Here is a 12,246-nt window from a genome sequence, read left to right on the forward strand (position 1 = left end):
GAAAAAATTCAAGACCACAAATTCTGCAGAGAGGTAATTCTACCTGACCAACTTAGGAGGAATCTACAGCCTTGTCTGGAAAATTCCAGACTAGCAGGCATGGGTAGAGTCTAAGGTAACAACAAATTTTCATATCTAGGGGACAATTTATTCGTAAATTTATCTTTGTCATCCCAACATGCCTAAGTCATATGTGCAGAAAGCTCTCTTTGTTAGCTAAAAATAGTGATGTCCGGAAAAATATATAATCAGTCTGCATCTACTGATTATTTTTATACACATTTCCCATTAATATTGATATGCAAATAGTTTTAATAAAAGATATATATTATCTTTAATTTATGCTAAGATTTTTTAAATCCATAATCCAAATTTAAAAAACTTAGAACGAGAATTAAAAGAAATTAAAACATCTTCATTCTGCGGGCTCAGCCCGAGCCAGGTAGACAGCAGAAGCCATGCTGAAGCAGCTTCCAGAAACTATCAGACCACTGGAACCACACATTTACCTTCAGCCCCTACTGCTCCCAGAAGGACGATCACCAGAGACTGGGCACAACCGAAACCTGGAGGAGTGATCACTAGAAGAACTGTGGAACTTTCTGTAGCTAGAGGAGCGATCATCTGAGCTTTGGGCCCATCTACACCTGGAGGGAGATATCAGCAGAGGAGCAGCCCTGCCTACATCTAAAATAGTGTTCAATAGAACCACAGACCCAAACTACACCAATTGGAGGAAGAGTGACCCCTCCCCCCTCAGAAGCACAGGCTCCACCTGTAGGAGAAAGAAATGGGCAGACAACAAGGTAAGAACACACTCAGCAACACAAAGAGCAATGCAGCCGTGCCAGAAACCAGTTGTTCTACAACAGCAAGACCTGAACATCCCAACGTGGGTGAAACAGAAGAAAACAACATTAAAAATAACTTTATGACAATTATCGAGGCCCTTGGGAAATGAAAAATTCTCTTAAAGAAATGAAGGGAAAAGACAAACAAGAAATTGTAAGAGATCAACAACTATCCCTTAAAGAAAACCAAGAAAAAGCATCAAACCAGTGAAGGAAATGGTTCCATACTTGAAACCTGAAAAAGAGGCAATGAAGAAAACAAAAACCAAGGGAAGTCTGGAAATGGAAAATCTTGGTGAACAACCAGGAACCAGAGATTCACACATAAACAACAGAATATAAGAGACAGAAGAGAGACTCTCAGGCCTTGGAGATTCAATAGAGGAAGCAGATTCATTGGTCAAAGAAAATGTTAAATCCAAAAATGCCTCTCAACGGAAGAATGGATAAGTTAAAATGTGGAACACTATACAATGGAATACTACTTAGCAGTAAAATACAGTGACATCTCGAAATTGGCAGGCAAGAGGGAGGATCTAGAAAAAGCCATCCTGAGTGAGGTAACCCAGACCAAGAAAGAGGAATATACTCTGTACTCACTCATAAGTGGATATTAGACAACAGACCACAATCCCAGAGAACCTAGGTAGCAAAGAGGACCCTAAGAGAGACATAGCATGGATCCGCCTAGAAAGGGGAGAAAGACATGCTCTGAGTAAACAGAGCATGGAGGGTGGGGAGTAGGGTGAGAAGGGAGGAGGAGAGGGGAGTGCTGAAAAATGTATAGATCAATAAAAATTTATAAAAACAAAAAGTAAAGCATCTACTGCTGTGAATAAGTATGTATATCTTTAAATATTTTTTTGAGAGGGTAACTCTTGTCTTGTACGTAGCAATGACCTGCCTAGAGCTCCTCTTCACGTTTTGAATCTTGACTACAAAATGAAGCCATAACCAGGCTTGCAAAGGAATAGTAATGCTCAAATTCATCACGAATGCATGTGCATAATCCAGGTTGTCTTGAATAGTTAAAAGGAAGAATCCAGGTGTGAACACCTGCCTTCTATTTATAAAAACTCATAGTATTTTTAAGAAGCATCCCAAATAGCACTCCATTGCCTACGGCCCAGTTAGGTGGAATTCCACATTCCTTGCTTCTACACTCATGAAGCTCTTTTTTTTTTTTAAATAATAATAAAAAAATTGCTCCAATTCTGAAGTAGTGGTAGATAAACTGCCATTAATTTACTGCTTCTGATTCATCGTGCTCTACACATTGCAGAGTAATTTCATCTGTGACTTCCTAGAGTGTGTGTGTTGCAGGAGGCTGCATGCTGGAAATGAGCAGTTTCCTTTAATACCCTCTCCTAAGATTAGTAGGGCATTCGAGTGCTGCCTCCACACTTTTTGAGTAAATATGTCTGCCAAAGGCAGATATTTCCTCTGACTCATCCTGGTATCTAAAAAAACAAGCTCAAACTTGGCTAACATGGGGACTTATGCTAAAGTTTTACCATGGTTTCTGATTGATGCATATGTGGAACATTTCCTGTCCAATAATCATTCCTTTTAGAAATCTCATCTGTTCATAAAATTCCCTTGAAATCTGTTTTAAATATGTTCCTTTGCCTAAACAAAAAACCCCCCAAAAGACCTTTTTCCTAAGACCCACTTCTTTCTACTCACTAGAGCTAGGCCTCCTAACTAAGGAACAACCCTCAGCATTACAGCGACCAGTCCCAGGGTCCCTATCCTGGGCCAGGAAATAGTTGGCCTTCTCTCCCTTCCCAGGTGCCCTTTCCATTCTATGGCTCCAGAGTTCACATTCAGCATCTCTGACCCCTCGTGGCTGCTGTCATTGGTCCTTCAGGGTTAACTCACAGCTTCCTTGTCTGCTCTGTTCCTTTCTCTCACCGTTAGAGACCAGTGGTTCAGAGTGATAGTGATGCAGAGGACTCCAGCATCTGATGGCTCCTGGGTTCCAACCCTCTCCACAGCCTTCACACACACATTTCATTCATTCCATTAGCATGGTCAGAAGCCATTTGATGGGAGATGCCATTCTGTAAATATGTTTCTCATACTGGTTAATGAATAAAGCACTGTTGACCAATAGGAAAGCAAGATAGGTGGGACTAGGAGACAAGAAGGAAAGAGGAAGTAGTAGGGAGGAGTCAAGATGTAGAGACTGGGTAGAGCAAACGCCGGCCCCACTCCCTGGTAAGATGAGACCACGTGGAAATACTTAGATTAATAGAAATGGGTTAATACTTAAGACAGAGCTAGCTGATAAGAAACAAGTAACAGGCCAACAGAATTGTATCTAATACAGTCTCTCTGTGTGTTATTTGGGGCTGGCGCTACGGTGGGTCCAGGCCAGCAGGAAAAAACTACTCCTAAGAGCTGTTGTGACCTAACATGAGCTACACAGTCAAGAGGGCCCCTTGCAAGAACCTGAACCATGTCTACTGGTTCTCTATAGCTTTCATTTTAAATCCAAGCCCAATCCTGCCCCAGAAAAGAGAGCGCTGAGCGCTAAACTTGCCAACCTTCTAGCTCTCACACTGCCACTCCCCACACACAGGACACTTCCCACCGCCCCTCTTCCTTCTGAGTCTCTAGGCTCAGTCCTCAATATTTTCATTCCTTTGGTGTTATCCCGAACCGCCCTTCCTTTCCAGATTCTTGCTTTCCTCTCATCTTTACCTTATCGACTCCTGCTCATCCATCAAAATTTAATTAAAGCATTACATTCCCTGGGAAGAGCCTGTCACTCCACTTCAGCTTTAATATTCTCCGTCAGCACTCACAGGCAGTCTGTTGAGGGAAGTGGAGTGCTGCCAAGGTCACAGTGATAACTCAGGGGCAAAAGGTTGAGGCCAAGACCTAGCTCTGCACTTGCTAGCTGTGTGGCCCATCTTTGCCTTATGTCTCAGTTTCCTCATTTGTAAAGTGGATGTGTGAATGCTATGTCTGCTTCAGTGGGTTATTAGGATAGGGGGATCATTTGTATGAAGAGTCTGAAACAAGGCCTGAGACAAAATGACCCAAGAAGGCTGAGCTGGCCTGTTAATAATCAACCACCTATTTACTTGGCTGCTTTCCAAATGGCCATATCTATGCGTGGGTGGCGGGGGAGAGGAGAAAGTGTATCTTGAGCATGTTCCCCCAACACCTATCACAGTACCAGAAGCCTAGTAAACATCCGGGAAAAACCTCACTGAATGAATGAATAAACATTAAATAGTGAGAAACAGTCAAAATTGTACCTTAAAATATGCTAATGAGTAAGATTGCTCTGATTTTGCCTCATGTTTTTCTACTTGTGCAAAGGATGTTGATGACATCTCATTAACTTGTGGTACACAAGCTCACTGTTCTCTGAGTCAAGAATCCTCTACTCTTGACAGAAGGGCACAATGTAGTTAATTAACGGGGCTGCTATTCTGGAAAGCAACATGTAGGCATGCACTGTGACAAAATTCCTCCGAGACACACGCAGAGAAACAAAATTTAAATTCCTATCAGAAAGCTCTAACAAAGTAAATGGGGGAAAGGGAGAGTGTTTAAACAAAGTTTGCTTGCGAAAGACACTTTTCCTCAGTCCTCTGGCAGTCAGCTACTGAAGGATTCTTCACCCACCACCCAAAAAAAAAAAAAAAATCCAACACAGAAAAGTCAAAACGAATAAATCGTGATTAGCAAAGTGCTAGCAAGTGTCAACCATGCCAGGTTTTCCCCCTCCATGTTGTTCATAGGAAAAAATAAAAAAGATGAGATGAGAAAACAAATTGAAGCACAACCTAAAACATTATGCCATGAGAACATGACAGACCAGGCTTCAGGCATGCCTTCCCCAGGATCTTTTGGCCCATGAAGATGTGCACTCCTTTCCTAGGCCCAAAGTTACTGCATCCAGTTGCTTAGATGCTGCGTGATGGGAGATGTCATTCTGTAAATATGTCTCTCTTATTGGTTGAGGAATAAAGCCCTGTTCGGCTATAGGAAAGCAAGATAGGTGGGACTAGGGGGCAAGGAGGATTCTGGGAGATGTGGTAGAGAGGAGTCAAGATGTAGGCCTTGAGAGGAATAAGTGGTCCTCTCTCTCTCTCTCTCTCTCTCTTTCTCTCTCTCTCTCTCTCCCTGGTAGGACCACATGGAAACACTTAGATTGATAGAAATGAGTTAATATTTAAGACAGAGCTAGCCAATAAGAAGCTCTAGCCATTGACCAACGGCTTTATAACTAATAGAGTCTCTCTGTGTTATTTTGGGACTGATGAGGTTCTGGGACCAGGCTGGCAGGAAACTGCTTGTAACAGCTGAGGGCTATCATTTTCATTGTAGTGGGACATACCATTCCTACAGCTACTCAGTAGGATTGTCAACTCTGTAAATAACACCCCTCCCTCCCAAGAAATTTTACATGTATTGTTTAAAATACTCAATCCCTTCCTTGGAAGATACCTTTCTACCTTGTCTGTCTTAATCCTCATTTTTGACAAATATCTGGTACCATACATTTGATGGTTAATCTTCATTGTTAGCTTGACTGGATTAAGTGGAGTGCACCTGTGTGTGTGTCTGATATGGTTCCAGAGACAATTAGATCCTGGGGGCTCTTAAGTAATGACTCCTCAAAAGTCAACAACTTTCAGGACACAGACTCTTTCTGCTATGATGTCCTACCCAAGTGCATGGGGGTCATCTGACCATACACTAACTCATTGAAATTTTGAGCTGAGATAAATAATTCCCCCTTTAAGTTGTCCTGGGGGTATTTCTGTCACTTTTACTTTTGGCCAGACTAGTTTCTTGAAATCCGTGAGAGCTTATATATTCAAGATGGCTTGGCTCGGCCTTTTCCCAGGCTGAAACATGACCAGCCCAAGTACACTGTAAACTAGTTTGAGCCTCAGTTTCTCTTAAGGGTTGACAGCTTTGCAGAAGCACTTCTTTCTTACTTCAAGTATGTTTCTTTCTAGTACACAACTCTGCTATCCTCTACACAACACACCAAGGTCCCTTTGAAGTCTAGTGGAGATGCACAAAGTGATGGTTTCTACTGTTTGCCAGTCAGGGGTCTTTAAAAAATATTTTCACTTTTACTGGGTTTTAGAAGAGACTGTTTCAACTCTGCATCTTAGAGATTCTGTATGTCTTCACCCCATATAAACAGAAAAGATCAGTGGTACTGAAAGATGGAGGCTGAAATTCACCTTCTACTATGCTTTTTTATTTATTTATTTATTTATTTATTTATTTATTTTCAAGAAAGACCTACGAGGAAGGAGCCTCAGAGCAGTAGGTGAAGCTTTAGGCTCATAATCCACACACCTACAAGGCTTTGAAAGCCTCTCTGAAGATTTTCCTCAATAAGGAATAAATGAAACTCTTTGATGCATGTGGAAAGCCAAGACACCTGCTCTCTCTGAACTCTGCTTGTCCTCTCTTCCTACTAAGACATGATTCTACCAAATACAAGCAAGGTAAAGCAGTCCGGGAATCTAAGTAACAGTATAGAAAAGTATAGAACTATTAAAATATAGAGCTGTCCATTTTTTTAGGCCATGGGACATTTCTAATATGCCATCTAACTAACATAGAAGAAAGAACATAGTTGATTAAATTAATTTTAACCAAAGGAAATGAAAAATCCCATTTTAATAATTATGAGCCCTAATTCAGTGGAGAGGGCATTTTAATCAATAAATTAATTAGTTTTAATACTAGGGCTAGATTGTTTTAAGTCTTCTTTTTAATCAGATCTTGCCCATGGTGAAAACTGTAAGTTGCCCAGGTCTATTGCAGGGAGGACAGAGGCTGGGGTTAAAGAAAGGTGAAGGGTTTGCATAGCAAAGTCTGGACCAGTGAGGAAGATGAAAAGGAGGTCTGCAGTTGGATTTGAGATAACTAAGCTAGACAGATAAGGGGAGGGACAAGGATCTGGGCCGGTGATGGCACACCACTTGTTTCCCTCCCCAAAGTCCCCTGGGCCATATTTAATTATCATCCTATCTTAATTTCTGATCGCAACAAACTCAGCTATCAGTAAGGATGGATTCTAACAGTGGACTTCTGCTTAGGACACTACCTCAGAACACTAGCTAGTGTAGTGGGATATTCACTTTGTCTCCTTTCGGTTAAATAAGGATCAGGATAAACAAATAGGCCGGATAGATGTTTGTTCAGGGAGAAATGACTTACAATCTAAACAGATGAACACCAGCAAGTTCTACCAGATGCTCTCCTCTCCTCGACCTGCCAGCAAGAGAGCGTTCCCCCTTCCCTCCTCCTCAGACCTCCTTCCACAGTTCACTTCTGCCCCTGGTTCTACCCCCAAGGGGCGTAGTCATTGCCACAGAAGGAGACAAAGTGAATATCCCACTACAAGCTAGATATGTGGCAACCAAGAAAGAACACCATGGTAGCTGGGGTGGCATTCACTCTCTGCCATGGTAAAACTATTGCTGACTATGTAAATATGAGAACAAAGAGAGTATAGCCTAATTGACAACTCCTGGCGTATGTATCTGCGAGTCTGAGGGTAGTGACGCTGGCAAAATGACAAGCTGCTATTGATTGACAGTCAAGGTCCATAACTAACAAGGCTGGAGTCAGAGATGAAAAGTACATGAACAACACGGGTTCATTTCCACGGCTGGTCCAGGGGGACAGGCATAGAGCGTGTAGGCCTCCATTGACTCAGCCACCACACAGCCCAGAAAACTAGCCAACCCAACAGACAGTACTTCAGCCTTTGTCTGGCATCTTCCGTGGCCCTGTAGAATCCCCTGGACAAAGGAACCTGACAGCCTCTCCCTCTCAGGACGTTCTGTCACTTTCCATCAATTTCTTACTGCTCTGTAGTCTTTAGTGAAGTTTGCTTCTGCTGTGCACGCTCCCATGAGGGTGCGCATATTTAACCTTTCATGGTGTGAGACAACGGGCTTGGAGCCACTGTCTCATGTTGATCTTTGAGACATCCAAGTGTCTGGTGCCTTAGGACCCTGGCTCTAGCACGACTGGATTGAGGAAGATCCTGCCATTACTGAAAAACCCTGCATTACAATGAGCAACCTTGGGAAGATAATTCTGGTGCTTACTAGACACTGAAATAAATTCTCCACAAATATCTGCTCTCCATTTTCGGAACAGTCTCCCAAAATTAGCATTGCAATTTTATATTCCAGAAAGTTGGGATCCATAGAGATTAAGTAATTCAATCCCCAATTTGGGTTTGAGCCTAAGACACTTTGACACCCTTACCTATTTTTGTTATGTCACAATCTACCATTTAAAAAGAGAACCCAGTGAGATTTCAATGGGGAAAAAAATTTATGTGAGATTATCTTTTCAAATGGCACATTGCATATTTATGAGCAGAAAAATAGAAAAACCTCAGATATACTGGGAAATGGATTTGGAGTTATCCTTGGAACAGAAGCATAAGGTATCAGTAGGACAGAGAACACAGAGAGAAAAGGTCCACGGGGAAGCCGGTCTGACATACTCAAGGTTAGGATTAGGGTTAGGGTGTGTGTATGGGGGGGGGGGGAAAGCCAGTCTGACATACTTATCAGGGGCCTGAGATCTCACAGAAGACTGGGCTCAGCATCTTCCATATGACTTTGACTTAAAACAGCCTGGCAAGTAATCATTTAACCTGGAGGTCTGTGTATTATAACTTCCTAAATCTGAACTTGGGTTTGCCTGGCCTGTTTTCCATGGAGGCAGTCCCAAAGTAGAGCTCCATGTGGTTGGAGAATCCAAGGCCAACTATACCTGACTCTGAATTCTATGTCTAAACAAATTAAGAGCCTACACTTTTTTGGAAGGCGTGGATGCAGAGCTTCATTGGGAAAGTACCAAGCAGTGTTTTGTTTCATCAGATAGCTGGTTTGGCTGCCTCAGCCACACTGATATCTTTCTACGTTCCTTCTGCTTTCCTCCATGTTGGCCCCTCTGCTCTCTGTGTATCAGATGGGTTTACACACCTCTGTCTACTCTTGACCTACTTCCCTGGAAAGCAAGCACACCAAACAAGGAGACTTACTGCATGCTCTCCTACCACTAGAAGAGTAGTGTTTTCTTACCTCCCTTGCCAACTCTCTTGAGACATTTCTGTGACCGGAATGACCACTAACATGTTCATAGAAAATAAATACTCACACTTCAACTCCAGCTTGATGAAGTCCGTGTTCCCAAGGTTTTCCAGAAACACTCCCCGGGGAATTAATGTCTTGAAGTAGAAAGAAATGTCAGCACTAGTTTCTCCTTGGAAGGTTGAGAAGTGCAGGTAGGATGATGGATTTGGGAAGGAGGCTGCATTCCAATAATTTCCTGTGGGATGAAGAGAGGAGACAAGGTCATCTATACCTTAATTAGAGCAATTATATAAAAAGGCCTATTTCTTGAGTTTAATAAACCTTTCTGGGCAACAGCCCTGCTTCCCTAAACAATTGCAGAGAGCTCCAGGTGCAGCAGGGGGATGGGATTGGAAACATGATTTACGCATGAAAGAGGCCAGTTTGAAGAACAAGACTGAATCCTTCCTTTCCTTGGGCTTCATCTAAAGAACAGAGCATGCACAGGGTGGGATGAAGGGCTGTACAGCATACACAGCTCTTCCCTCAGCTCACTAGCCCACTCTTACTCTTGGGGACGCCCTACTTCTCTTAATAAATGGTCTCTATTTCTGTTTCTGCCCATGAGGAGCTGGTGTGATCTTTGGTCCTGGGACACCAGAGCCTTGAATCAGATGCCATCTGAACTCACACAGGTGCTCTGAGTCAACTAGTAACATGAACTCCTGGGAAGGTAGGGTCCATCCTTCCCAACCATTGCCTGGCAGAGTGGCCAGGGTCCCAAGAAGAACAATTTACAAGGCATAATTAAAATTCCAAACCAACTTACTCCGATTCCATCAGGACTAATAGATCAAGAAGTTAGCATGGGATTATAACCTAACCTGCAACTTGATTGCCTGTGAAAACTCCTTTCTAATATGTGCCATCCATAGGTTAAGACCAGAGTAAGATCAAAATACGTAGACGTGTTTTCAAGCGCCCACTAAAGCCGCCAGCTTTAACACTAATTGTCCAATCTGTTTAAATTGCGTATACTGCCCTGCTTCTGAAGAGCTCCAACAGGTGAGCTGAGCTTCCTTCATTAGTTTATACTCACACTCTCCTTTAATGAAAACCGTTTGTATATGCAGCATTAAATCCAATTACTATTTTTCAACGAAGGTAACTTTATGTTGGCAACTGCTACACTGAAGCTGTATTTTTAAAATTAAACATGCAGCATTATTCTACCCAGATATTAAATTACCTTCTTACCTCACTTACGCTATTAGTTTTTGTAGGCATCTAGGATACATGTAGTGACATCCAGATAAGTGCATGGAATACTTAAAGTTGAATGCACTATGGATACGCACATTAAGATTCTAATGAGTTTATGTGAGACACCTCAGTGGTTTCTCAATAAAGCAACAGCAGACTGGAAGTGGCTTAGTGCAACTAGCTGGGGAGGGGCAAGAAGAGAAACTTCTGTGTTCATGGAAATAAAACAGACAACACAGCTGATTTTCATTATCCCTTGTTTAGTCCCAGTACCTTACTAGATATCAAAAATCTGAGAACGGAGGTCCCTTAAACAAAATGCTGACACGTCATAAATTTATGCACATCCTTCTGCATGCATTAAATCATCTTCAGATTACCAGTAATACGGACACAATGGGAATGCTGTGGTGCAGTCATCATACTGGATTGTTTAGAGAATAACAATAGGGTAAAGTTTGCATAGTTTCTATACGTAATCAATTCTTTCATTTCACCGTTATGTATGTTCTGATGGCTGGAAGTCTGAATTTAGGTTGCCAGGCTCATGTGGCACTTGCCGAGTCTTCTCGCTGGCCTCACCTTTTTGAGAGGGCCCTCACCGGGCTGAAGATCAATGAGATCAATGAGTAAGCCGTGCTGGTTGGCCAGTGAGCCCAAGAGATTCTGTCTAGGCTTACCTAGCACTGGGGTTACAAATGTATTTGTTCAGGTCTAGGGAATTGAACTCAGGTCCTCATGCTTGGATGGAAAGCTCTTTACTAACTGGGTCATAGTGCCAGCTTCGAAAAATTATTTTTGAAATGCAATACATTTGCCAAATCCATAGATACAGCTAAAGGTGAGCTGATGATTTCTGATTGGTTAAGCATGAGTTTTGCCATACTGTTCACATTGAATTGGGTTGTGGTTTGTTAAGAATTTATACATATTGGTAAGGAGTCGAATGGATGACATAAAATAGTTCCTCATATTTCTTATCCTCTGGAGTTGTCTCAGAATCAAGGTCTCACTTTTAACTATTTTAGTAGAGAGTATATAACTGATAAGTCTGTGAAATATGTCTGTAGGTATCTCCACTAGAGTGGTTGTCTAGCATGTGTTTGATCCTTAGCAGTACATGGCCAGCAATGGCGGTACATGCCCGTAACTCAGAAAGTAGAGGCAAGAGCATCGGAAGTTTAAGATCATTCTTGGTTCTTGGCTCTCAGGACAAAGTGTGTAGCCTGGGTTCTTTGAGACCCTAACCCAAAAAGAAAAAAAAAATGCCAGGGGTAGGGACAGCTTGTTCTTAAGGTGTATGAAAGTATTAGTGCAGTTTTGCTTTATTGTGTTTTAACTGTTCATAGCTTTCATTGAGAGATTATGGTTCATTTCTAGGAAAATGAGCATGATAGCAAGTAGGATAATATTGGAAAAAAAGAAGGATCTTTATTGCCCTGATGCTGATGCTGTTATCCAAGGGTTGAGCCTCCTTCCTGAGTCCTCATCTGATGTTTCATGTAGGGAGAGAGGGGCACTGTCCTGGCTGCCAGGAAGCCTAATGCTTCTTGGAGAAAACCTAAAGCAAAGGAGCAGCTGCCTCAACCATCAAGAACCCTCAAAGCTGGAGTGGGTAAAGATGCATTTCTTGGGGGCTAGGAGGACTCTGCTGGTCCTAAGGAGGGAAAGTCCTTTAACAACCTTAGCGCCTGGCAGGATCCAGGTCCCTGTGCACCTCCAGCCTTATGCAGAACAATTTCTGTCTCTTTAGGCTGAATCCCCAGGACAGGGATGTAATTAATGTTTTCAAGTTTCAATCCAATCAAGCACATTCTTATTATCTGAGGTGGCGATGCATTAACAGAAGGACGGTTGTCTGAAGTGATTCCAGGAAAACAAAAGCTAAAAGGAAAACATGTCAGTATTTATTTGAGATCCAGGTCTAGTTATTCCAACAGGGATATACCCGGAGACGAGCAGGGCAGTTTAATCAGTTCTTCTAGTTTGATGAAACATCTCTACAGGTGGCAGGCAATTCCATTTGTTCTAATTCTGTGCTCACT

At 42.3% G+C, this 12,246-nt stretch overlaps 1 protein-coding gene across 1 annotated transcript in view; it reads right to left on the reverse strand.

Annotated features, from left to right (window-relative positions):
- Nucleotides 1–12,246, reverse strand: part of Cntnap2 (contactin associated protein 2) — a 1,802,334-nt gene that overhangs the window by 220,889 nt on the left and 1,569,199 nt on the right. The window contains 1 exon segment of the mRNA XM_051174658.1: nucleotides 9,024–9,194. Coding sequence (XP_051030615.1) covers nucleotides 9,024–9,194 — 171 coding nt within the window.

This window comes from Phodopus roborovskii, unplaced genomic scaffold (genome assembly GCF_943737965.1).
Source record: "Phodopus roborovskii unplaced genomic scaffold, PHOROB, whole genome shotgun sequence".
Taxonomy (NCBI): Eukaryota; Metazoa; Chordata; class Mammalia; order Rodentia; family Cricetidae; genus Phodopus; species Phodopus roborovskii.